This window comes from Hemiscyllium ocellatum, chromosome 12, assembly GCF_020745735.1.
Source record: "Hemiscyllium ocellatum isolate sHemOce1 chromosome 12, sHemOce1.pat.X.cur, whole genome shotgun sequence".
Lineage (NCBI taxonomy): Eukaryota > Metazoa > Chordata > Chondrichthyes > Orectolobiformes > Hemiscylliidae > Hemiscyllium > Hemiscyllium ocellatum.
Window position 1 is genome coordinate 13,125,272 of NC_083412.1, and position 27,999 is coordinate 13,153,270.

At 41.4% G+C, this 27,999-nt stretch overlaps 1 protein-coding gene across 3 annotated transcripts in view; it reads left to right on the top strand.

The window, feature by feature from the left end:
• The first annotated feature begins 1,228 nt into the window (after positions 1–1,228).
• Positions 1,229–27,999, top strand: part of mcf2la (mcf.2 cell line derived transforming sequence-like a) — a 233,286-nt gene continuing 206,515 nt past the window's right edge. Inside the window, exon 1 of one of the 3 annotated variants that reach the window (XM_060833340.1) lies at positions 1,229–1,699. In XM_060833340.1, the coding sequence (XP_060689323.1) occupies positions 1,669–1,699 (31 nt within the window). In that variant the 5' untranslated portion in view covers positions 1,229–1,668. The other 2 variants (XM_060833339.1, XM_060833341.1) reach the window with 2 other exon arrangements.

The following is a 27,999-nucleotide window of genomic DNA, read 5'->3' on the forward strand; positions in this document are numbered from 1 at the left end:
GTATTGTCATCAATTACATTATCATTCTCCCACAGTAAAGGGTTTGAAGTGCTGTTGAAGGAGTCAGAGTGAATTTATGCAGTGCATCAAGTAGATAGTAGCCATTGCTGCCTTTCTGTGTTGATGTTGAAGGCATTGAATTGGTGCTGATCAAATGGATTGCTCTGTCCTGGATAAAGTTGAGCTTTGAAAGTGTTCACAGAATTGTAGAATCCCTACAGTGTGGAAGCAGGCCATTCAGTCCATTGAGTCCACACTGACCCTCTGAAGAGCATCTTACCCTGGCCAAACACCTGCCTTACCCCCACCTCTGCTAATCTCTCAATAATGTGAATGTGATTCAGTATATCTAATTGGAAGTGTACTGCTGTACTTCTAGCTGATAATGTTTTTGTAAATAGTGGTTCCTAAAACTAATCAGCTTCTCTGAAAATCTAAAACCACTTGATGAGACTTCATGGTTCCTTTCTTCCTGTCGCCTTCTCTCTAGTTTTGAAGTTTATTTTGATGACCAGACCCTTTGACATGTTCCAAGCAGAAAGAAACAATAAGGTGTGATTTTAGAAACTGGAACTGCCAGGCTGAATAGACTGGAAACCTACAAGCTTCTCAATGTATTGAAGTACTTACATATCATTGATTTGTCCTGACTTGCTGGTGGAATACATGTTATTTGTATAGGAAATAAAGGACAGTAGAACAGGAATCACCAACATACAGAAGCATATCTTGGTGCTGATGTGAGCAATCCACTAAATGACTGTCCTCTAGAGGCATAACATTCCTGTGTACTGTGAGAGACTGCAGCACCAGTGAGTCATGGTAAGTGGAAATCATAATCAGCGCAAAAACATTTAATGATGCACAAGTACTGATAAACAAGTTCTCATTTGGGAGCATTACTTAGTTTCTGTTTGTGTTGCAAATTATCAATTGCTTGTCTGCACATTAAATGTTATCATACAATTTATGTCTTAGTAACTGAAGAAACATTTTTATATAATCTGCTAAGTATGCACTCCTTTGTCTTATTGAGTTCCAGTTTATGATGTTAAATCATATTGAGAGAGTATTTGAAGAAAGCACATCTTTGTATTTGCTGAAGAGACATGAAAATGAAGCTGATTGTTTTCACATGACAAACTTTATGAAGATAACGCTTCACTAAATGTGATATAGTGAACTCCAATACTACATGCTACAAACTATTAAGAATTCTTGCTGAGTCCTTTGCATAGAAGTGCTGCATTTGGCACAAAATGTAAATACCGCAAAAGCAATCGTCTCCACTGACTGATGAAAAGGAATAATGATTATCAGCCCTGCAGAATGCAGTTTGTTCGGAGGAAGGAGATTTGCAGTAATCGCACTGATGCTCTAAGAATTACTCTACTTATTTTCAATTACAGATTTGCCCTTGAAAGCTCTCCTCTATTTGGATTATCTCAGTAGACGATTGTTTCTGCAAGCTGGTCTTTTGTGACAAAGATGAAAATCGTTTAATGAAGAACTTAAAATATATTGTTGTAGGAATTTCTAGGTCTGATGCATGAAAATCTCTGTAAACGTGAAGGAAGAACACAAATCTAATGACAAGATCTCCACATTAATTAATCGTATTCTTTAAAATCTGACTTCAGCAGAGCTCAGCTCACTTCCAAAGCAAATATGAAGAGGTATCAAAAAGGGAGATGGTCTGGTGAGCTCTTCATTCAATTTTTTTTAACAAATTAACATTAGCAGCTGTTTTCCTTTGATTTCTCTGCCCCCTTCTTCTAATACAAATGTCATGCTGTTATTCTTGCAATGGCTATTTTACATAACATTGATGCTGTCTTTTAATGATAAAATGAAAGTAATATCCAACAGAGACTATAATGATGAATAGGAAGTTGAATCCTAAATGTTATCTCTTTTTAATGCAGTGCATATTTCATAAAGACTCGTAGGTCACAGATATCAATCTGTGTGTCCATTCAGCATTAGCTTCTTTGCTGGTGCAGGCTTTAAACTGCAATATGTTTAACAGTAGTACACAGATCAGTTCAAGAAACTTCCAGGATGTAACAACTTACTAAATTACCGGGTGGAATTTTCAGTGCCTATCTAGAACTTTAAGAATTGAATTGAATTGAATTTATTGTCATGTGTACCGAGGCACAGTGAAAAGCTTTGTCTTGCGAGCAATGCAGGCAAGTCACATAGTTAAGTAGCATAGATAAGTAAATAATAGGTAAACACAAAAACAGAGGTACACACGAATATTAAGAGTTTGTGAGTCCATTCAGTATTTTAACAATAGTAGGATAGAAACTGTTACGAAACCGGCTGGTGCATGTGTTCAGGCTCCTGTACCTTCTCCCCGATGGTAGAGGTTGTAGAAAAACATTGCCAGGGTGAGATGGATCTTTGAGGATGCTGGCAGCCTTTCCTTGACAGCGGGCCTGGTAGATGGATTCTATAGATGGGAGGTTGGTCTTAGTGATTGTCCGGGCTGAGTTCACCACTCTCTGTAACCGTCTCCAATCTTGAATGGTACAGTTGCATACCAGGTGGTGATACATCCAGACAGAATGATCTCGATGGCGCACCTATAAAAGTTGGCAAGTGTATTCGCTGTCATGCCAAAGTTCCTCAGCTGCCTGAGGAAGAAGAGATGTTATTGGGCCTTTGTAACCAGTGCATCCACATGAAGGTCCAAGAAAGCTTGTTGTGGATGACCGCTCCCAGGAGCTTGACACACTCCACTCTTTCCACCTCTGTGCTGTTAATGTGTAGGGGAGCATGAGTAACATCCCATTGAAAGTCAATAATGAGTTCCTTGGTTTTGTCAGCATTGAGAGCTAGGTTGTTCTCAGTGCACCATTTTTCCTAGTCTTCCACCTCCCATCTGTAGTCAGTTTTGTCACCAACTGACAACTATGGTGGTGTCATCAGCAAACTTGTAAATGGCATTAGTCTGATATTTGGACATGCAATCGTGGGCATACAGTAAGTACAGTAAGGGACTCAGTATGCACCCCTGGGGTGGCTCCAGTGTTGAGTGTTAGTGAGGATGAAATATTGTCCCTAATCTTCACTGATTATGGCCTGTAGGTCGGAAATTGAGGATCCAGTTGCAGAGAGTGGGGCTTAGTCCAAGATCACGAAGTTTAGTAATCAGTCTTGAGGGGATAATAGTGTTGAAGGCTGAACTGTGGTCAATGAGTAGGATTCTTACGTAGCTGTTCTTGGTGTCAAGATGTTCTAGGGAGGAGTGAAGGGCAAGTGATATGGCATCTGATGTGGATCTGTAGGCAAATTGGAGTGGGTCAAGAGTTGTGGGGAGGCTAGAATTGATTAATGCCATGACCAGCCTTTCAAAGTACTTCATGACTACCGGTAGTCATTGAGACATGCTGCATGAGCCTTCTTAGGCACAAGGATGATGTTAGCCCTCTGGAAACAGGCAGGGACAGTGGCCTGCTGAAAGGAGAGGTTGAAGATGTCCGAGAAGACCACTGCCAGTTTATCTGTGCATGCTCTGAGTGCACAGCCTGGTACTCTGTCTGGTCCCAATGCTTTCCTTGGATTTACATGAAGCAAAACTGATCTGACCTCTGATGCAGTGACTGTTGGGATAGGTTCGTCAGGACTTGTCGGAATAGGTGTTACCTCTCCACCGAAATTCTGCTTAAAGCGAGCATAGAAGGCATTGAGACCATTTGGGAGGGATATGTCATTGTCTGCTATCTTGCACTATCTCATTTTAGAACCTGTGATGTCATTCAGTCCTTATGATATTCGCCAGGTATCTCTCTGGGTTTCTAGTTTGGATTGGTATTGGTCCTTGGCTGTCTTAATGGCTCTGCGAAGGTCATACTTGGATTCCTTATATTTGTGTGGGTCTCCTGATCTGAAGGCCTCACGCTTGGTTTGTAGCAGTTTCTGTCATTCCTAATTCATCCAGGGTTTCCTGTTGGGCGGCACGGTGGCACAGTGGTTAGCACTGCTGCCTCACAGCACCAGAGACCCGGGTTCAATTCCCGCCTCAGGCGACTGACTGTGTGGAGTTTGCACGTTCTCCCCGTGTCTGCGTGGATTTCCTCCGGGTGCTCCGGTTTCCTCCCACAGTCCAAAGATGTGCAGGTCAGGTGAATTGGCCATGCTAAATTGTCCGTAGTGTTAGGTAAGGGGTAAATGTAGGGATATGGGTGGGTTGCGCTTCGGCGGGTCAGTGTGGACTGTTGGGCCGAAGGGCCTGTTTCCACACTGTAAGTAATCTAATCTAATCTAAACACCCGGATTGACTTCCTCGGTTTGCAGTCCTCCATACACTTGCTGATAAAGTCTGTGACAGTGGTGGCATACTCGTCCAAGGTACCTGCAGACTGCTTGAACATGGCCCAATCAGCCAAATCTAGACAGCACTGGAGTTGATCCTCTGCCTCCTCCGACCAGCACTGGACTTGAATCCGCGAGGGGGTCTCCTACTTGAGCTTTTGCCCGTAATCCAGGAAAAGAAACATGGCATTGTGGTCAGAGTTCCTGGAAATGAGGGCGGGGGATGGAGCGGTAAGCATCCTTCACAGTGGTATAGCAGTGGTCTAAAATGTTCGGGCCCCTAGTGGGGCAGGTACTGTTCTGGTGGTAGTTGGGCAACACCTTCCTTAGATTGGCTTGATTGAAGTTGCCAGTCAGAATAAACAGGGCCTCAGAGTGTTCCATCTCCAGGATGTTAGTGATGGAGTACAGCACATCCAGAACTTTCTCAACCTTTGCTTGTGGTGGTATGTACGCAGCAGTTAGTATAGCAGTGGTAAATTCCTGTGTTTGATATAAGGGACAGCATTTGATGTTGAGGAAGAGTGATGATGAGAAGGGCGGATAGGGGAACTTAACTGGGTGGAACAAAGTGTCAGTTTCCCAGGAGACTTGCTGCAAAAGAAATCACTCTACACTCCATCCATAGATAATTCTGTATGCCTACTCTGGTAGCTTAGTTGCATGGATGATGGGTTTCTTAAGTACATATCCAACATGTATGAGTTCAATCCCATTATCAGGTCACTGTGAAGGCCCTATCTTCTCAAAATTCACTTCTTTCCTGAGTTGGTGACTCTCAAGTTAAATGCCCCACCGGCTGAGTCTCTCTCTGTCTCTGTACTTCTCTCTCTCTCTCTCTCTCTCTCTAATGCAAGAGCACTTTATGACCCTCTGGAACTATGGCAACTTTGACTTGGCTAAATACTGTGCTGTCACTGTTGAATATGGGAGTGGCTTAAGCCCAGTATGCAGTATAGTGTTGGAAAATCTGCTGAAAAAATATTGATGACCACTGTAGGCACATTGGGCTGAAGGGCCATTTTCTGTGCTCTAAAACCTCTCTGACTCAATCCAGTGTGTTACCATAACAATCACAAAACCGTGGGTAGCGTGCTACCACTATTCTAAAAATTAATTCTACTATTTTAATTAAGTGAATTAAGACAAATTAGATTTGACAGCATACTGTGATCAGGTGGCAATATTTTAAAATTTGGACAATAGGTTGAAATATTGCTGTTAAGTTTGCAAAATCTTTTTAGGAGGATCAGTTGTCTGTTTTGCATTAATGTACATGTCATGAATATTCATTTCCTCTCTAGCCTACTAGAATTATATTCAGGGGTGCAATGTTTATAATTAAAAATGGAAAAGGCATGTGTTTATAAGTCCGATTTTTATGTGATATGTACTGGTGGTGTTGACATTTTCCTTCAGTGTCAGGTGAGTACAAACTTCAGTTATTTGGCTATTTCGTAGTCTCTGCTCCCAGGCTTGTTATTGTTAAATGCTTAGAGTTCAAGGTGAAGCCTGACAGGGTCAATAAGCCTGCCCAAGCAAGCTGGTTGACTCCAGCAAATCTGGCTGAGGAAGGCAAGGGGGCTAACCTCAAAGTTGCCTCAATAAATAAGGCCATCTTTTGTGGTTGTGTCCTTGTTCAGTGCAAGCTCTTGATGAAAAGCTATCAGATGTGCAACATACTCCATTCTGATGGTATGTGAGCTGCTGAGTGTTATATCTCCTCTTTTGTTTAAGTATGGCAGAAAGAGAGGACTGTAGATGCTGGAGATCAGAGTCAAAAAGTGTGCTGCTGGAAAAGCATAGCCAGTCAGGCAGCATCCAAGCAGCAGGAGAGTCAACGTTTTGAGCATAAGCTCTTCAACGTGATTTAGAATAGCTTGTTCTAGTGGTTTCTTCTGTGCAAGGTCAATTGAGCTCTCAAAGCAACAAAATTTTGAAAATACATTACTGTTCTGCTTATAATTTAAAATCAACAGCACTGATTCCTAGTCTTAGAAGAGATCTTTCACCAGAGCTGGAGTCTACTATTAGGTCTTTTAGCTTTGAAATATCAATATTTTCTAATATAGAAACATTATAGATCTGTAATTTTCCTTTGCATGTATTTCAATTTAATTGTGATTTTAAAAAGATAAAGAACAAATACTAAGGTGAATAGCTTATATTTAAATATGTCATATTAAACCAATATTATTTAAAGGGATGCAGATACTCTGAAACCATGTGGAGATATTGAAGGTAATATATATTGTATTCAGGTTGGAGTTACATTTGTTATATTTTGATGTTTAGGTTTGAACATGACATTGTTATATATATATCTGTGATCAGGTCACATGCTGCTTGAGAAACAAAGGGAATGTTGTTTGAGGCTGCTTTGTGTGTGAGGTACACACATCTATATATAAACAGTGTTAATTGATCGTAGCTTGTGTGAATATGGAGAATTAGTTTATCGCAGGCGTAGTCACAGCAGAATGTCTAAATAAGTATATACTTAATTCAGTGCAGTAATTTGTGAGTGTACATAGAGAATTTTGTTATATAACCATCACTGCAGTGTATAAGTACAGTAAAGGAACCCATTATTATCATAGTAGGGATAATGGTGTAGATTTTATGATCTTATTATGATACACCCATTGTGAAAATCTGATTTAATTATAAAATTAAGGGAAGGCTGGAAAATACTTTTCCTTCATGCAGATTCCACTCTGAGTGGTTTACTTTGGGGTGGAACAGGAGGATGGACAGCAGGCAAATTTGGCGTTTCTTTAATACTCATTCACAGGATGAGGGAGTCACTGCCAGCATTTATTACCCATCTCTAATAGCCCTGAGGGTAGTTACGAATCGACCAGATGGCTGTGGGTCTGGAGTCACATGTAGGCCAGACCAGGTAAGGATGGCAGTCACCTGAAAGAAAATTTGTGAACCAGATTTTTTTTTTCCTGACAATCAACTTGGATTCATGGTCATCATTTGACCCTTAATTTCAGATGTTTATTTGATTCACATTCTATCATCTGCTATGTCAGGATTTGAACTCGGTCCCCAGGTCACTAACTGGGTCTCTGGATTAAAAGTCCAGCAATAATACCACTATGCTATCACTTCCCCTTATTAGGCAACATCACAGTGGATGTTCTAGAGCATACTGCCTAGTCAGCAGGTTGGCTTCAGAAGATTATTCCTCAATATATCCAAGCATTGTGAAGACAATGTCTAATAACATTCTAAAACTACTGTTCAATCTAACATCTGCATTGCAGAGAATGTTTCCTGTGTTAACTCTTTAGATAACCTAAACAGAGGTTGCTGGAAAACCTCAGCAGCACTGGCAGCATCTGTGATGAGAAATCAAAATGAATGTTTCTGGTCTGGTGCTCTTTCTGTTCTGACCTGAAACATTAACTTTAATTTCACTCCACAGATGCTGCCAGACATGCTGAGCTTTGCCAGCAATCTGTTTTTGTTTCTGATTTACAGCATCTGCAGTTCTTTCACTTTATCTTTAGAGACCCTTTTTGTGGAGCTTATTGTATAAATGCAGAAACAAGATTTGATGTGTCCTTTAATAAACAACATGCTATTCTTCCAATATGTTGTCTTTTAGGCGACGAGAATCAATCAATTTTGATTCTTCCCAAATACATGGATTTGGTATTGGCCCATGTTAACAAAACAGAATTAGTGAATGCTGTTTAGCATTGGCAATCCTAACTATTCAAGTGCTGATTCCTTGTCTCTCACTCTCTTAGGGATCATTCTTCTTCCTTCTGTGACCATTAGAAAACAAAATAAGGAAAACAATGAATTTCCTGTTGTTTACTTATAATTTCTTTTGGGCTCATTTAAGAATCTTCCCTGAGTATAGGCAGCAAAATAGTGAGATGGTTTGTTTGATTTTTGGATCTTTGTGTTTATTTAGCGCAGGCCATCTGTGACACTTTTTAGAATTTCCTTTCCAAAACTATCCGCCTATTCATCTTCCTTCTCTTTCAGTTAGCTGGTTGGAACTCACTTCTTTGCTCAAATGTTTGGCTTTCTTCTTCTTTGCTTGGCATCCTTTTTTTTTTACCGATAGAGCTTTGTGAAGTGCCTCTTGATGATTTTCTATTTTTATAGCACAATATAAAAGCAAATTGTTGTTTTCTGAACAGTCCCTGGTGTAACTAAAATTCCCCAAATTTTTTCTCTTATCTTTTAGATAATCTTTAAGTTATGTAATACAGATGAACTAGTGGAAATACTTTTGTTTTATTAAAACCCCTTACAATCAGTCAAGGAGAAAGTGTCTCCCCTACTTTTTCCCATTCCTCATTTGATTGCAGCAGTCTTTTTTTAAAAGAATGTGTTTGCTAATTCAGCAAGGTTTAATGTGCTCTAACAGTAAAAGGAACAAACACTTCCGGTACTTTGATAAATTTTATTTCTAAGATGACTGTGGTTAAGTAGTTCTTCAAGTGCTTGTGAGGCAACCTCCTGTGCTGTGACTTTGGGTTCTACTAGGGCCAATTAGCTCCTGACCTCATTGGAATGTTGGCTCAAACATGCGCAAAAGAGCTGATTACCAGAGGCGAGATGAGAGGGGTTATCATTGGCATCAAGGCAGCATTTGACTGAGTATGACATAAAACAGCCCCAGCAAAACTGGAGTTAATGGGAATTGGGGGTGGAGGGTGATCTCTTCACAAACTGATTGGAGTCATTCCCAACTCAAGGGAAGGTAATTACAAGCTCTGAGGAGTGCATGTTGCATAAAATTCTGCATCATTCACTATTCAGTTAATACTGAAACAGACCATGTCCAAATGTGACAAGATCTGGGACAGCATTCAGCCTTGTGCTTATTTGTGGCACAAAATGTTACTTGCCATTTAAGTGTCACACAATGGCCATCTCCAACAAGAAAGAATGTAATCATCTTCTGAAACATTCAATGGCACCACCATCCTCAAATCTTCCACCATCAACATTCTGTGGGCTACCATTGACCATAAATTGTACTGCACCAACCATAAAAATATCATGGCTCCAACAGCAGCTGGAAATTCTGCAGCAAAAAACATCTTCCGTCTTCCCAATACTCTGCCCAACAAGGCACAAGTTAGGAGTGTGATGGAAGACTCTCCACTTGCCCAAATGTCTACAGCTCTAACAATGCTCAAGGAGCTTGACACCATCCAGGACAAATAAGTGTATTCACTACCTTGAACACTCACTCCCTTCTTACAGGTATACAAGAATAGGATAAACCATTCAGCTCCTAAATCTGTTTTACCACTAACTGAGATCATGGCTGATCTGTCTTCCAACACATATTTACATGTAAAAGTAAAATACTGCAAATGCTGGAAACCTGAAGCACAGTAAATGCTAGAGAAACTCAACAAGTCTAGAAATATCTGTGGAGAGAGAAACAGTTAACATTTCAAGTCTAATATGATTCTTCTTCTGGTTCAGTTTCATCTTCGGGACTTCAAGACTAGAGGGCATGTTTGTACGGTGAGAAGATAAAAATTTTTTTAAAAATGAGGAACAATTTTTTTTACACTGAGTAGTTTATGTATAGAATGGACCTCTCAAACTTTAATGTTGATCTCTCTCTCTCTCTCTCTGCACCTTCTCTGCATTCTACATGGTGTTCTGATACCTAATGCACTTTGTATGGTATGATCTGACTATAAAGCACATGAAAAAACAGTTTTCACTGTACATGTGACAACAATAAATCAAATCAAGTCAAAATCAAACTTCTCAAAGATCATCCCTCGGGCATATTCAGCCTCTCCCTTTGGCTCAAACCTTCCAGTCCCAGTAACATCCTAGTAAATCTTTTCTGTGCCCTCTCAAGTTTAACAAGGTCTTCCGAAAGAAGGCTATAGAAGGGTGACCAGGATTGTACACAGTATTCTAAAAGTGGCCTTAACAATGTCCTGAATAGCTGCAACATGATGTCCCAACTGCTATACTCAGGGTTGTGACCAATTAAGGCAAATGTGCCACATGCCTTCTTCACCACCCTGTCTACATGTGACTCCACTTTCAAGGAATTATGCACCTGCATCCTTATCTCTTTTCGTTCTACAACATTCCCCAGGGCCCTTCCATTAACTATATAAGTCCTTCCCTGGTTTGCCTTCCCAAAATGCAACACCTTACATTTATCCAAATCAAACTCCATCTGATTAAGATCCTGGTTGTTCTCTGGGATAATTTTTTTTACTGTCCACTACACCACCTATTTTGGTGTTATCTGCAAACTTATGTATGTCTCCTATAATCACATCCAAGTCATTTATATAAATAGCAAAAGGTAGTGGACTAGCACTGATCCTTGTGGCACACTGCTAGTTACAGGCCTGAAGTACGAAAAGTAACCCTCTGTCTCCTACCTTCAAGCCAATTTTGTATCAAATTGGCTAGTTCCCCCGACTAGATCACCATGTGATCTAATCTTACTAAGCAATCTGCAATGCAAAACCTTTTCAAAGGCCTTGCTAAGGTCCACATAGGTAACATCAACCTCTCTGCCTTCATCAATTCTCTTTGTCACCTCTTCAAAAAACACAATCAAGTTATTGAGTCACAATTGTGACAATCTGTAATCAGTCCTTACCTTTGTAAATGAATATAAATCCTGTCTTTCAGAATCCCCCTATGACATACTCACCACTGACATAAGTCAATAATACCCTTTCTTAAATAATGCCTTCACATGAACTAACCTCCAGTCTTCTGTCACCTTATCCATGATTATCAATGATATAAATATTTCAGCAAAGGATCAGCAAAAGTTCTGGTTAGCATTGCTCCCTCACAGTGCACGGTAGCCAGTTTTGATTTCAGCCTTAGGCGACTGCCTGTATGATGTCTTATCATTCTCCCTGTGTCTGTGTTGGTTTCCGTCAGATGCCCTGGTTTCCTTCCGCAATCCAAATTTCTGCAGGTTCGGTGGATTGGCCATGCTAAATTGCCCATAGTATTCAGGTATGTGTAGACTACATATGTTAGCCATGGGATATGCATGGTTCCAGTAATAGGGTAAGGGGTTTGGGTGGGATGTTGTTTAGAGGGTTGGTGTGGACTTGATGGGCTGAATTGCCTGCTTCCGCACTGGAGGGATTCTATGATTCTGGGAAATACATGATCAGGTCAAGGAACAAGGACAAGGAACAAAGAAAATTTACAGCCCAAGAACAGGCCCTTCAGCCCTCCAAGCCTAGCCAATCCAAATCTACTGTCTAAACCTGTCACCCAACTCCTAAGCAGCTGTATCTCTCTGCTCCCCACCTACTCATGCATCTGTCCAAACGCATCTTAAATGAATCTACTGTGCCTGCCTCTACTACCTCTGCTAGCAACGCATTCCAGGCACCTACCACACTCTATATGAACTACTTGCCACGCGTATCCCCCTTAAACTTTTCACCTCTCACCTTGAATGTATGATCTCTTGTTATTGAATCCTTCACCCTGGGAAAAACCTTATCTCTATCTACCCTGTCTATACGATTAGGAGACTCAATCCGATCCCCCCCATAATCTCATTTTTTTCTAATGGAAACAATCCTAACCTACTCAACCTCTCTTCATAGCTAGCACCTGCCATACCAGGTAACATCCTTTAAACCTTCGCTGCACCCACTCCAAAGCGTCCACATCCTTTTGGTAATGTGGCAACCAGAACTATACACAATATTCTAAATGTGGCCGAACCAACATGATATGCTAGCTCTTATACTCAAAACCCTGTCCAATGAAGGCAAGCATACCAGATGCCTTCTTGATCATTCTACCCACCTGTGCAGCAACCTTTAAGGTACAATGGCCCTGAACTCCCAGATCTCTCTGCTCATCAACTTTTGCCAAGGCTCTTCAGTTTACTGTATAATTCGCTCTAGAATTAGACTTTCCAAAATGCATCACTACATATTTGCCTGGATTGAACTCCATCTGCCACGTCTCCGCCCAACTCTCCAGTCTATCTATATTCTCGTGTATTCTTTGACAGTCCCTTATACTTTCTGCTCCTCCACCAATCTTCGTGTCATCTACAAACTTGCTGATCATACCAACAGTGCCCTCTTCCAGATCAGTTATGTATATCACAAACAGCAGTGGCCCCAGCACTGATCCCTGTGGAACATCACTGGTCACCTTTCCCCATTTCGAGAAACTCCCTTCAAGTACTATTCTCTGTCTCCTGTTGTTCAACCAGTTCTTTATCCACCTAGTGAGAACACCCCCCACACCATATGAGTTCACTTTCTTTATTAGTTTACCATGGGGAACCTTATCAAACACCATACTAAAGTCCAGGTATATGACATCAATAGCCCTTCCTTCATCTATCAACTTGGTCACTTCCTCAAAGAACTTTATTAAGTTGGTAAGGCATGATCTCCCGGGCACAAAACCATGTTGCCTATGATAAGCCCATTCGTTTCTAAATATAAATAGATTTTATCAATCAGTACCTTCTCCAGCAACTTTCCCACGACTGATATTAGGCTCACTGGTCTGTAGTTACCCGGAATATCCCTACTACCCTTCTTGTACAGGGGGACAACATGAGCAACCCTCCAGTCCTCTGGCACCTCACCTGTGTTTAAGGATGCTACAAAGATATCTGTCAGGACCCTAGCTATTTCTTCCCTCGCCTCCCTCAGCAACCCGGGATAGATCCCATCCAGTCCTGGGGATTTGTCCAACTTAATAATCTCTAGCCTACCCAACACATCTTCCCTACTTATGTCAATGTGATCCAGAGTTATCAAACTTCTATCTCTAATCTCAACATTCATCATGTCCCTCCACATCTCTCAGGTTTGACACACAGCCTTCCTTCCTTATCCTTTAGTGGGCCCAATTGTTTCTCTAGTTACCCGCTTGCTTCTTATATAAGAATAAAAGCCTTTGGGATTCTCCTTAATCCTGCTTGCTAAAACTATTTCATTACCCCTTTTAGCCCGTTTGATTCCTTGTTTAAGACTGGTCCTACTCTTGTGATATTTCTACAGGACCTTATGTACCCTTCCCTTTTCCTCCTAGCTATTCGTATGATTTCTCCTGTCATCCATGGTTCACGAATCTTGCCTTTCCTATCCTTAGCTTTCAATGGGGCATGCCTATCCTGCACTATCTTTGAAAGCCTCCCACATATCAAATGTCCTGTGGATTTATCTACCTTTAGATGTTCTAAGACCCTCACACCTCCTCTTCTGTCATATGAACTCTTTTCAAGACATCACTATTTATTTCCCCAAGTACACTAGCTTCCGTATCCTTCTCCACTGCAAATACTGATACAAAACATTTGTTTCACATCTCACCCATCTTTTGTGGAACCACACATAGATGACCACATTGATATTTGAAGGGCCTTACTTTCTCCCTTGTTACTCCTTTGTCCATAATGTACTTATAGAATCATTTTGGAATCTTATTAAGTCTATTTGCCAAATTTATTTCATCTTTTTGCCCTCCTAATTTTCCTCTTAAGTACACTCCTACTGCCCGTATACACATCTTGTGCTTGTGACTGAGAAACTAATTAGGGTTGTTTTCAGACTACAAAAGTACAGGCGTTAGATTTGGGAATTAGGACTTCCATCACATTTGTATTTTTATATAACATGGTCTCATTTCAGCAATATTTTGTGCAGTGCAATGCATCAAAAGTGAGTGTCAAGTAAAACCCTGGCCAACCTTTTGAAGAAATCTGTGCATGGCATCTTTTTGTCTTTCCTTCACTTTAATCGAAGCAGTCTGTCTCTACTCCTAGCCCTCCACATATCTGGAATCTCTCTTTTTCTTCTCTTTCTGTGTACCTGAACTTCCTCTGTTCTCTATAGCTATCTGTAATCTCTCTCTCTCTCCCCTCCCCCCTTTCATCTATTCATGTTCCATCTCTCAATTGAGGAAACACAAAGATTAAAAAAAAACATAGTTGGAGTCATGTTTAGACCTCCAAAACAGTAGGCAGGAGCCCAGGTGCAAAATACACCCAGGAGATAGAAAAGATGTTTAGAAAAGGAAAAGTTACAGTGATCATGAGGGATTTCAATATGTAGATGGACTAGGAAAATCAGGTTGGTACTGGATTGCAAGAAAAGGAATTTATAAAAGGTCTACAAGATGGTTTTTTGGAGCAGCTTACGATGGAGCCCACTAGGGAATGGGTAATACTGGATTTAGTGTTGTGCAATGAGATAGACTTGATAAGGGAACTTAAGGTGAAAGAACCCTAAGGAAGCAATGATCATAGTATGATTGACTTTAGTCTGCAATTTGAGAGGGAGAAGACAGAACCTGAGATAATGGTATTACAGCTGAATAAAGGCAATTACAGTGGCATGAGGGAGGAGCTGGGTTGAATTGATTGGGAGAAGAGCCGAGCAGGAAAGACAGTGAAACAGCAATGGCAGGTGTTTCTGGGAGTAATTCAGGAGACATGGCAGAGATTCATCCTGAGGAAAAGGAAGCATGGTACAAGGAGGATGGAGCAACCATGGCTGACTAGGGAAGTCAGGGATAGCATAAAAACAAAAGAGAAAGCATATAAAGTAGCAAAGAACAGTGGGAAACCAGAGGATTGGGAAGCTTAGAAAGACCAACAGAGGGCAACAAAAAAAGAAATAAGGAGAGAGAAGATTAAATATGAGGTTAAGCTAGCCAGTAATACAAAGGAAGACTGTAAGAGTTTCTCAAGATATATAAAGGACAAAAGAGAGGCAAAAGTGGATATTGGGGTGGTAGAAAATGATGCCGGAGAGATAGTAATCTGGAACAAAGAAATGCTGAGGAACTAAATAATTACTTTGCATCAGTCTTCACAGTAGAAGAGTACTATCCCAAAAATTCAAAAGAGTGAGGGTGCAGAGCTGAGTATGGCAGCCATCACTAAAGAGAAGGTGCTAGAAAAACTCAATGGCCTGAAGGTGGATAAATAACCTGGACCAGATGGACTACCCTCCAGAGTACTAAGGGAGATAGCTGAATAGATAGTGGAGGCATTAGTGATAATCTTTCAGAAATCACTAGAATCAGGGAGAGTCCCAGTGGACTGGAAAAATTGCTAATGTAACAGCCTTGTTTAAAAAGGGAGTAAGGCAGAAAACAGAAAATTACAGACCAATTAGCCTAACCTTGGTCATGTGTAAGATCCTGAAAGCCAACATGAATGATGGGATTTCTGAACATTTGGAAGTGTATGGTAAAATAGGGCAAAGTCAGCATGGTTTCATCAAGGGTAGGTCATGCCTGACAAATCTGCTGGAATTTTTTGAGGAATGTTGTGTTCCGTTCTAGTTGCTTCATTATAAGAAAGATGTGGAAGCTTTAGAGAGAGTGCAGAGGAGATTTATCAGAATGCTGCCTGGACTGGAGGGCATTTCTTATGAAGAAAGGTTGAGGGTGCAAGGCTTTTCTCATTGGAGCGAAGAAGGATGAGAGGTGACTTGATCGAGATATACAAGATATCGAAAGGCATTGATAGAATGGATAGCCAGAGATGTTTCCCTTGGCAGAAATGTCTATCATGAGGGGGCATAATTTTAAGGTAATTGGAGGAGGTTTAGGGGAGATGTCAGAGGTAGGTTCTTTACTTAGAATGCACTGCCCAGCAGTGGTAGTACAGTCAGAGACATGCTCGGTCTCACCAATGTACCATGCCTCAGGGCATCCTTGCCTGCAGTGTATGAGATTGACCACATTGGCAGAGTCACATGAGTACTCGTCGCGTACATAGTGGGAAGTGTCCCCACATGTAATGGTGTTACCCATGTTGATACTCTGACACGTCTTGCAGCGGCTGCTGTGGCAGGGTTGTACGGTGTTGTTGCCCTGATAACTGGGCAGTTTGCTACGAATCACAATCTGTTTACAGTTTGGTGGTTGTTTAAAGGCGAGAAGTGGAGGTGCGGGGAAGGCCATGGTGAGGTGCTTATCATAAGAACAGGGCATGATGCTCAACTCATCAACACGCCAATTCTGATCTGCCACAATGAGAAATTGTAATGACCTCCTCAGGAGACAAACACAGGCTGCAGCAGACAGGCTACCCCTCATTGTCCAGTACTTCCTGGGAGCCAAAAGACCATGTCATATTCTTTGCAGCGTGCAACACATAATTGATGAGGATGAGCACCTCACCAAGACCTTCCCCATGCCTCCACTTTTCACCTTTAAACAACCACCAAACCTTAAACAGACCGTGATTCATAGCAAACTGCCCAGCTTTCTGGACAACAACACCATACAACACTGCCACAGCAGCCACTGCAAGGCATGTCAGAGTATCGACATGGGTAACACCATTACACATTGAGACACCATCCACCAAGTACGTGGTGAGTACTCATGAATGAACACTGCACAACAATCACCAGGCAGAAGTGTTCTCTCCCATTTGGGGAACATTTCAGCGGACCAGGACTTTCGGCCTTGGACCTTCGGGTGACCATCCTCCAAGGTAGACTTCAGAACAAGCAACAATGCAGAGTAGCTGAGCAGAAGCTGATAGCAAAGTTTAGTACCCATAGGAATGGCCTCAACCGGGACCTTGGGTTCATGCCACACTACAGGTGACCCCACTGCACGATACACTCATGCACATGAACACAGATTCCTACATACTCACATACCCACGCAGACACTTCCCCATACACAAATTCTCTCTCATGCACACAATTACACCCTCTGCACTCACACTGACACATGCACCCTCTCACACATACCCTGCCACACTCACACATACTTAACCAAGCTTACACGTGCACTCTATTACATGCACTCACACTCGCATGCACACTACCACTCCTACATGCACACAAATATAGGTTTATGGGGTGAATTTGTTTTTGCAGAATTACATATTATTTTGCTCAAAAACTGCATAAATCTATGTAAACCTCTGTAAAACTATACAGAGGGTTGTCAGTCTGACATAGCATTGGGACACAGACAGATTGAAACCCTTTCAAGTTTCTCAACATCTTTCCAATAGGAGACCAGAATTGCACGCACAATTCCAGCAGTGGCCTAACCAATGTCCTGTACAACGCGACATGACCTCCCAACTCCTGTATTGAATTCTCTGACAAATAAAGAAAAACATACCATGCCTTCTTCAATATCCTATCTACCTACAAGTCCATTTTCAAGGAGCTATGAACCTGTACTCCAAGGTCTCTTTGTTAAGCAATACTCCCTAGGACTTTACCATTAAGTGTATCAGTCCTGCTAAGATTTGCTTTCCCAAAACGTAACAATTTGCATTTATCTGAATTAAACTCCAGCTGCCACTTCTCAGTCCATTGACCCATCCGGTAAAGATCCTGTTGTAATCTGAAGTAACCTTCTTTGCTGTCCACTACACCTCCACTTTTGGTGTCATCTGCAAACTTTCTATCTGTACCTCTTATGCTCACATCCAAATCATTTATGTAAATGACAAAAAGTAGAGGACCCAGCACCAATCCTTGTGGCACTCCACTGGTCACAGGCCTCCGGTCTGAAAAACAACCCTCCACTGCCATCCTCTGTCTTCTATCTTTGAGCCAGTTCTGTATCCAAATGGCTAATTTTCTCTGTAATCCATGAGGTCAACCTTGCAAGCCAGTCTCCCATGAGGAACCTTGTCGAACGCCTTACTGAAGTCCATATAGATCACGTCTACCGCTCTGCCCTCATCAATCCTCTTTGTTACTTCTTTAAAAAAACTCAATCAAGTTTATGAGACATGAGTTTCCACGCACAAAGCCATGTTGATTATCCCTAGTCAGTCCTTGCCTATCCAAATACATGCATATCCTGTCCCTCAGGATTCCCTCCAACAACTTGCCCACCACCAACATCAGGTTCGTTGATCTATAGTTCCCCGTCTTGTCTTTACTACCTTTATTGTACAGTGGCACCATGTTAGCCAACCTCCAGTCTTCCAGCACCTCACCTGTGACTATCGATGATACAAATATTTCAACAAGGGGCCTAGCATTAACTTCCCTACCTTCCCACAGAATTCTAGGGTACACCTGATCAGATCCTAAGGATTTATCCACTTGTATATGTTTCAAGACATCCAGCACATTCTCCTCTGTAGTATGGACATCTTCAAGATGTCACCATCTATTTCCCGACATTCTATATCTTCCATGTCTTTTCCACAGTAAATATTGATGCAAAATACTCGTTTAGTAGCTCCCCCATCTCCTGTTGCTCCACACAAAGACTTCCTTGCTGATCTTTGAGAGGCCCTATTCTCTCTAGCTACCCTTTTGTCCTTTATGTATTTGTAAAAACCCTTTGGATTCTCCTGAACTCTATTTGCCAAAGCTATCTCATGTCCCCTTTTTGCCCTCCTGGTTTCTCTCTTAAGTATATTCCTACTACCTTTATGATTACAGTGTGGTAGCAGGCTCTTCGGCCCAACAAGTCCACACCGACCCTCCGAAGAGTAACCCATCCAGACCCATTCCCTTCTGACTAACGTACCTAATACTTTGGGCAATTTAGCATGGCCAATTCACCTGACGTGCACATCTTTGGACTGTGGGAGGAAACTGGAGCACCCGGAGGAAACCCATGCAGACACGGGGAGAATGTGCAAACTCCACCTAAGGCTGAAATCGAACCTGGGACCCTGGTGCTGTGAGGCAGCAGTGCTAACCACTGAGCCACCGTGCTGCCCCTTCTAAGGATTCACTCGATCTATCCTGTCTATACCTTACATATGTTTCCTTCTTTTTCTTAACCAAATCCTTAATTTCTCTTGTAATCCAGCATTCCCTACACCTACCAGCCTTTCCTTTCATCCTAACAGGCATATATTGTCTCTGCACTCTCGTTATCTCATTTCTGAAGGCTTCCCATTTTCCAACCATCCCTTTACCTGTGAACATATGCCCCTCAATCAGTTTTTGAAAGTTCTTGTCTAATACCATCAAAATTGGCCTTCCTCCAATTTAGAACTTCAACTTTTAGATCTGGTCTATCCTTTCCCATCACTATTTTAAAACTAATACAATTTTGGTCGCTGGCCCCAAAGTGCTCCCCCATTGACACCTCAGTCACCTGCCCTGCCTTATTTCCCTGTCAAGTTTTGCACCTTCTCTAGTAGGTACATCCCCATACTAAATCAGAAAATTGTCTTGTACATCCTCTCCATCCAAACCCTTAACACTATGGCAGTCCCAGTCTATGTTTGGAAAGTTAAAATCACCTACTATAACCACCCTATTATTCTTACAGATAACTGAGATTGCCTTACCATTTTTTCTCAATTTCCCTCTGAATATTAGGGGGTCTATAATACAATCCCAATAAGGTGATCATCCCTTTCTTATTTCTCAGTTCCACCCAAATAACATCTCTGGATGTATTTCCAGGAATATCCTCCCTCTGTAATGCTACACCACTCCCCCTCCTCTCTTGCCTCCCTTTCTGTCCTTCCTTTAGTATTTGCTTTATGGAAGCAAATTAAGCTGCCAGTCCTATCCATCCTTGAGCCATGATTCTGTATTTGCTATGATATCCCAGTCCCATGTTCCTAACCATGCCCTGAGTTCATCTGTCTTCCCTGTTAGGCCTCTTGCATTGAAATAAATGAAGTTTTATTTATCAGTCCTACCTTGTTCTCTGCTTTGTCCCTGCATGCCCTGTTTGATTCGCCTTTGTTCTCAGCTGTACCAGACTCAGATATATCTTTTTCCTTACCATCTCCCTGGGTCCCCCCCCCCCCCACCTTACTAGTTTAAATCCTCCTGAGCTGCTTTAGTAAATCTCCCTGCCAGTACATTAGTCCCCTTTCAATTTAGGTGCAATCAATCCGTCTTGTACAGGTCACGTTTACCCCAAAATGATTCCAGTGATCCAAAAATGTGAATCTGTCCCCCATATACCAGCTCATCTGCCATGCATTCAACTGCTCTATCTTCCTATTCCTTCCTCATAGCTTGTAGCACTGGGAGTAGTAGTCCAGATATTACTACTCTTGAGGACCTCCTTTTTAAATTCCTGCCTAACTCTCTGTACTCTCCCTTCAAAACCTTAACCATTTCCCTTCCTATTCGTTGGTTCCAATGTGTACAATGACCTCTGGCTAGTCCCTCTCCCCCTTGAAAACATTCTGTACCCTCTCGGAGACATCCTTGAACCTGTTGCACCAGGGAAGCAACACACCATTGCGATTTTTCACTACTGGTCACAGAAACGTCTGTCTGTACCTTGGACTAGAGAGTTCCCTAACACAATAGATCTCTTGGAACCCGACATACCCCTCATTGCAATAGGGCCAGTCTCAATACCAGAAACTTGGCTGTTTGTGCTATATGCAACATCACCCCCTACATTTTTCAAAACAACATACTTGTTTGAAATGAAGATAGCTACAGAAGACTCCTACACTAACTGCCTACCTCTCTTACCTTTCCTGAAGTTAGTCCATCTATCTGACTATATCTGCGACTTTTCCCCTTCCTATAGCTGCCATCCATCATATCCCCTTGCTCCTGTAATTTCCTCATTGCTTCTAAATGTCTCTCCAACCGATCCATTTGATCTGATAGGATTCACAACCAATAGCATTTATTGCAGATATAATCCTCAGTAACCCGTAATCTCTCCCTAAACTCCCTCATCCAACAAGAAGAGTATATCACTCTAGTAAAGGCCATTTTTGCTTCTTTCAATCTACAGACCCAGAAAATAGCGCTGTCTTATTCCTCTACAAAATACTACTCCAGGTTAAATGATTACTTATGGCTTATATTTTAAGTTTAATCAAGAGACATATCTCAATAAAAGATATAATCAAGAAAGAACCCACTCTACTCACTACTGCAGACTTACTGTAAGGCTACGCTTAAAATATCCACTTATCTGTTTCCGTGCAGTGACCTCTCCCAAACAGGTTCATCCAAGATCAGTTGTGAATTTTACTGTTTATTAATTTTCCCAGACACAATCCAATGTCTAGTGATACAGCAAAGGCAGTTATCTGCAGGTTCACTGCTCTGACAGTTAGCAATGTGGATTTCTTTCTCTCTCTCTCTCTCTCCCTCTCCTGCACTGACCTCACCATGTGCTTACTTTGTCTGTTCTTCTCCCTTTTAAAAGTTCTGTTGTTTTGACTTTTTTTCTCCCAAGTTCCAAAACAATGCAACAGCATATAGAACAGTAATTGCTGCTCCTGGAATTTTGAGGGAATCACTTCCAACACCTAAAATACCTCATTTATTTAAACAAAATCCACCATTCATGATTCAGTTAGCAACAACTCAAAGATAGTAAACATCTGCCATGAATACTGCTGTGCTTTTGAAAATTGGAATTTCAAAGTACTGATTTTTGAACACTGGTCCAGAAACACTGCCTTAAAGACAGAATTCAAATACAAAGTAGTCTTATTTTATTTGTAGTCTTAACACTTGAGACTCTTTGCCCTTTGTAGCTCTTTAAAGCAATTTCAACCATTCCAACAGATTGCGGAAATGCCAGTGAAAAATGAATGAATATGTGACCCTGTTTGTAATCTGGGTAGTATTCCTGGGAGCAACGACTGAAAATCAACAAAATACTGCAAGAAGCCATTCTGTTCATCTACCATGAATTGCATCATTCAGTTTACAGTTTGAATGGAAGAATAAGAGGGAAAAATGTTCAAATTTGCAATTATACAATGTCTCTCAAGGCATTGGGATATTCCAAAACATTTTATGGCCAGTTGAATATTTTTAAAGTGTTGTTACTATTTTACTGTCGGGAAACAAACTTGTGTTAACTGATTAGGTTCAGTTCCATACCTTATCTTGTTCGCAGTATGATGCGTGATTAGGTTTCATTAGTCCTAGTCATAGTCATAGAGATGTACAGCATGGAAACAGACCCTTCGGTCCAACCCGTCCATGCCGACCAGATATCCCAACCCAATCTAGTCCTACCTGCCAGCATCCAGCCCACATCCCTCCAAATCCCTCCTAGTCATATACCCATCTAAATGCCTCTTAAATGTTGCAACTGCACCAGCCTCCACCACTTCCTCTGGCAACTCATTCCATACACGTACCACCCTGTGTGAAATGCTGGATTTTTAAAATAGAATAATTATTCTATTCCCCCAATCTTAAAAAAAAGCTTGAAATATCGCTTGTTCATAAGATGAACAATTACTAATGCGTTCTGCTGGCTTAGCTAGTTTTCTCTTGAGACATTGGCAAAGAATTTCAGTTTGTACTTTTGCTGTAAGGTGACAGCACTCGAATTCACAACATGAAGACACACTGGCTGTTAATCGTTTCAGGCCGACAGTATCACCTGACTCAATTAAAGCTGCTGACTGGGCACCTCTAGGGAGGTTTCAAACTATCGACATAAAGGGACATACTTTGTCTTTGATCTGTTTACTTGTTATTTAAAATAAGATTTTCTTGCTTTAAAGTATTGTAATCCTGAGCACATTTAGCTTGTAAAATTGTGGTCTGTTAACAGATCCAAGCAAATTCACTGTCACGGTGCGAGAAGAACCCACCGCATTCGGGTCACCTACCCGGACGCTGCTCCGTGTTTTGTGCAACATCCTCCTGACTGAGGCTGAGCCATCAGTGTTGCTGCTGTTGGCGTGCAGAATTGCTGGTGGGTTGGACAGCCACGCACCTAGATGGCTGTTTATTTTGTGATTTGACTATGATCGTCAGTAACAGTATTTCCTTGTTGTGCAAGAATATTACTCAAACGTGGCTGCGACTGAAGAAAATAACAGGTGTGTTTTGGAAGAGCAGCTTCTGTCTCCGTTACAGGATTAAATAACAACTGGTGTTAAGTATCACAGAAACTGAAGGTGCTTCAAAGACCGGTTAATCACAGGTTTAACCGTATTTGGTGAAGGGATGGTACAGTCCATTCAATAAAATTGGAGTCAAAATCACTTACAGTAAGTAATGAATTTATCAATTCTTGAGTTGTATTACTGACTGTGGGCCAGGACCTGCCTGTGTTCCTGACTCTGGGGCAGGAGCTACCTGTGATGATTTATAATGCAATTCATCATTACAATTCCTATTCAAGAGAGTCGAAAAACAGTATAGAAATACATACTATAACTAAGTTATTTAACTTTTAACTCCGATCTCTCTTGTAATTGAGATTAGGCTGCTTTGCTTCAATGACAAGCTCCATCACCATGATGTTAGTCTTGAAACAAGGATGTCCAAGGGCACAGGACCTTGCCTCTTAGCTTGCACCCTTGTTGAAACATTCCAGTATGTAAACGTGTTCTGATTTCAGGGTATTGCTGTTAGTAGTATAAATCTCTTGAAGAAACCTTTGTGTTTCTGTCATAGAGCAAAGTGTTGGGAGTATGGACACTAATGCATTTAGGCCTTTATTAAGTTCAGAGATAAAACACCTTCTAAGCCATTTGTTGGGGGAGGAGTTTTAGGAATAGGTGGTCTGATTGAAACAAAAGATTTTTGAGGAGACTTGACAGGGTAGAAAATGTATTTTCCCTCTTGTGTGAACCTAGAGCTAGGGGACGCTGTCTCAAATTAAGCAGTTGTCCATTTAAGGAGATGAGGAGAAATTTCTCTAAAATTGTGAATCTTGGCAATTCTTTACAGTAGCAAGCAGTCACGCAGAAGTAATTTAGTCAAAGTAAGAACTATCAGGGTTCAAGAGTCGAGGGTTATCGGGAATAAACAGGATCTTATTGATTTGGTGGAGGTGTGAGGAGCCATAAAGTCTAATCGGGTCCTATGTTGTCCTTATTGATTGTTTTTATGCATATGTTTCAGTACTTGTGACCAGAAAAATAGAGAAGGAGGAATAGCAAGATATCATTGGCTGCATGTACATTGCTGAAAATGTGTTGCTGGAAAAACATAGCAGGTTAGGCAGCATCCAAAGAGCAGGAGAATCGATGTTTCGGCCATGAGCCCTTCTTCAGGAGTGTACATTGTACATCCATGTACATTGCATTTAGATGTGATGACTGTGATGCTAAGATATACTGGAAACTTGACAGGTTCCACTCCTTGAATGTGCAGTTGATTTGTGACTATGCTCAGTATTTCAGTGAATTCATGCTATTTCCAGAATAGATTTGCATTTGGTCTGTGCCAGACCATTTTTCCATCTGTGTTTGAGCCACTACATTGAACTGAATGCTGGCTACTAAGAGCTATCTGCTGACTATCTGATCATACTGTAATGTGCAATCTAAACAGCTATGGGCACCTTGCACGTAATTTGGGGAGCCGTGTTCCAAAACAAGGTATCATTGAGCAGACCATTAGAGAGCTGACGTATTGCTTAAGGTCCTAGAGGAGCCCTGCAGAAAGACCATAAACCATAACATCATGAGAAATATGATTAGGCCGTTTAGCCTCTTGCTTCACCATTCTTTAGGATCATTCTGTACATTCACTTTCCTGCCCTTTCCCCGTAGCGCTTGATTTCTATACTGATCAAGAATGTATCTACCTATACATGTCAGCCTTAAATATTCGCAAGGACTCTGCTTCTACAGCTCTCTGTGGCAAGAAGGTTCAAAGACTCAACCCTCAGAGAAGAAATACCATCTCCTTGCAATCTTAAATTAGTGCTCCTTTATTCTTTGCAGGAGCAGGAAAATTGACATTTCGGGCAGAAGCCCTTCATCAGGAATCGAGTCATTCCTGATGAAGGGCTTCTGCCCGAAACATCTATTTTCCTGCTCCTTGGATGCTGCCTGACTTGCTGTGCTTTTCCAGCACCACTCTAACCTTCACTCTGATCTCCAGCATCTGCAGTCCTCACTTTCACCCAATTCACCTAACCAGCACATCTTTGGATTGTGGGAGGAAACCTCTGTGTTGAACTTTTTGTGGTTTGTTTCAAGTCTTTCATTTTTATTGACTGAAAATTTGGCTACAGTACTTTTTCTCCCTTCCTCCAAATCATTTAATATGTACTGAAAACAGTGACAGTCCCAGCACTGATCCCTGTGGAATTCCTGGTTGTAGGTTGCCAACCTGAAAAAGAACTCCTCCCCAGTTGCAGTTTCCAGTTGTATAGCCAATTCTCTACCAACATCAATATACTATCTCCAATACCACAGACGCCTTTTGTTAGGTACCTTGAGAAATGCCTTCTGGAAGTCTAAGTACAACAATGGTTCCTCTCTATTCACTCTGGTTGGGACTTCCTTGAGAATCTAATAAATTAGTCAGACATGATTTCCCTTTCATGAAGTCATGACTACTTTGCTTGATTCGATTATGATTTTTACAAATGTGTTAAAATTATTTCCTAAATTCATTTCAACATTTTTCCAACAATAGACATTAGGATAATCAGCCTATAGTTAACATGCTTATTACCCCCTCTCTTTGTGAATAAGGGTGTTACATTGGCAGTTTTCCAGTCCTTTAGTGCTTCTTCAGAATCTAAGATCTTTTGGAAAATTTGCAACCAATGCATCTCTGTTGCTATTCTCTTAGAATCCTTGGATGCAAGGAGTCAGCGCCATGGGATTAGTCTGCCTTTAGCCCCATTAGGTCATCTAATACTCCTTCTCTAATAATGGTGATGGTGCTTAATTCCCTCCCATATTATTTAATATTAATGGGATGTTCAAAGTACCTTCCATGAAGGCACTGAGAGCATTGGTGGACATTGCATGCTCCCTCTCCAATGACATCTGGGCATGAACGTAATTGCAGGAAAGGGACAGTTTTTATCACATAACCGAATGGCTTTCCCACCACCAAATCTCTGGGGATATTTGTTTGTTTTTAACTATTAACTGACACCACCGAATCACCCGTATACTGGTTGTGCTTTACTTTTTTTTTCTTCTTTACCTCCAGAAGTGTTAGTACACACAACTGAATGGTTTTCCCACCCCCAATCACCATGACATTTCTTTTTTGTTTTTGACCAATAATCATCCATGCAGCCAATTGGAAGCTTACATGTAAAGCCTATGAAGGCAATGCAAGCCATCAAAAGTGAGGGTGGGTCCACTTTTTTTTTTGTAAATCAACCTATTCAGGGATGTTCTTACACATTTGGTGTAGGTGGGACTTGAACCCTGGTGTTCTGATTCAGCAGTAAGAACACTATCACTGAGCCACAAGAGTTCAATGGATTCTGTTTTTAAAATTTGATCTATTTTTCCCTGATCCAAGATATTACTACACACCTCTGGAGCAGATGGGACTTGAACCTGGATATCTTGAGGGGTAGGGACACAATCATTGCACCATAAGAAGGCCCATATTGATTAGTTTATAAAGGGCTCAGACGGTGACTTCATTTGAGCTGGCCATTACCTGTAATGAAGGGAACTCTTATTGAATGAGTTCCTCCTGGAAACTAGTTAATGACTGCCCTTGGGTTTTGCAGGGGGGTTAGCACAGTGATGTCAGAATTTTGCTTTTAAAACTTTCAACTAATCCAGTCTGCTTGTATTTGTCCTGGGTGGTAACACTTGCGTGTTGATAGAGCTGCACTTAGGGAAATGAACAGACTGCTATCACACTGCTGACACGTGCCTTTTGGACAGGTATACTTTAGGCACTCAGGAGTGGAGTTGCTTATTTCAGGATTCCTTATCTCAGACCTGCATGTGTGGTCACAGTACATAATGGCATATATGCAGTTCTCCTATAATGCGTGTTCATTCAACGCAATTTGTCCGTAACACGATTTGTGAATTGCCTACTTTATTTTTGTAAGGCGAACTCTCGTTTGCTGTTATGAAATTCTCTTCCCAGAACTAAGTATTGTGGTGCACAGAGGACTGGACTCTGCCTTGGCATCACGTGATCAGTGAGCTAGTATGCTTTATCATGATGAGCTTCGTGAAAGATATTTTGAAAATATGTGTGCTATTGGACTTAGAAAAGCATTGCGAAAATGTATCTACACCCTGAAGACATGAAGCTGGGAGCAATCTGTTACTTAAGAAAAACTTAGAGTTGAGATAAGAGTGAAATTTCACTGGAATTGATGACCAGAAAATGGACAGTTTTGAGAAGCAGTTTCAAACCTGTCTTTATTCTTCTTCTTCTCTCTCTTTGTTTAAAGAATATCTACAGACTCGTGAATATGTTTCAGTGACCAATCACTATGGTAACCAACTGCAAAGAAATACCATTACAGAGGTTTGGACATGGTCAGTGTTAGGAAACTTTGCATAAAGTGGATGAGAGAAAGAAAGATGGGTGGCACGTTTACTTTTTGGTGCATGCGTGGTAATATCCTGAAGAGGTGAGGAGGCTGTGCAGAAGAGATTCAGGATTAGTCAGGGTCAGATGTTAGCGAGAATGAGAATGAGTGGGGAAGATACCTGTCAGGAACAATTTAAATCTTTTGGAAACATTAGAGACAGATGACACTGCCAGTCTGTGAGGCAGCCAGGTCTGTCTATCAAAAGTTGGCGTGGAGGCAGAGCAGAAGAGTCGGACATCGCACAGAGCCGTGGTAATAGGGGACTCCATAGTGAGAGGAACTGACCGGGGTTTTTTTGGAAGCAGGTGGAACTTAAGGATGGTGTGTTGCCTTCCTGGTGCCAGGGTTAAAGACATCACAGAAAGAGTGCAGGAAATCCTCAAGGTCAAAGGTGAAGAGCCAGAGGTGGTGGTACATTTCGGTACAAATGATGTTCGGAAGAAGAGGAGGAACATACTA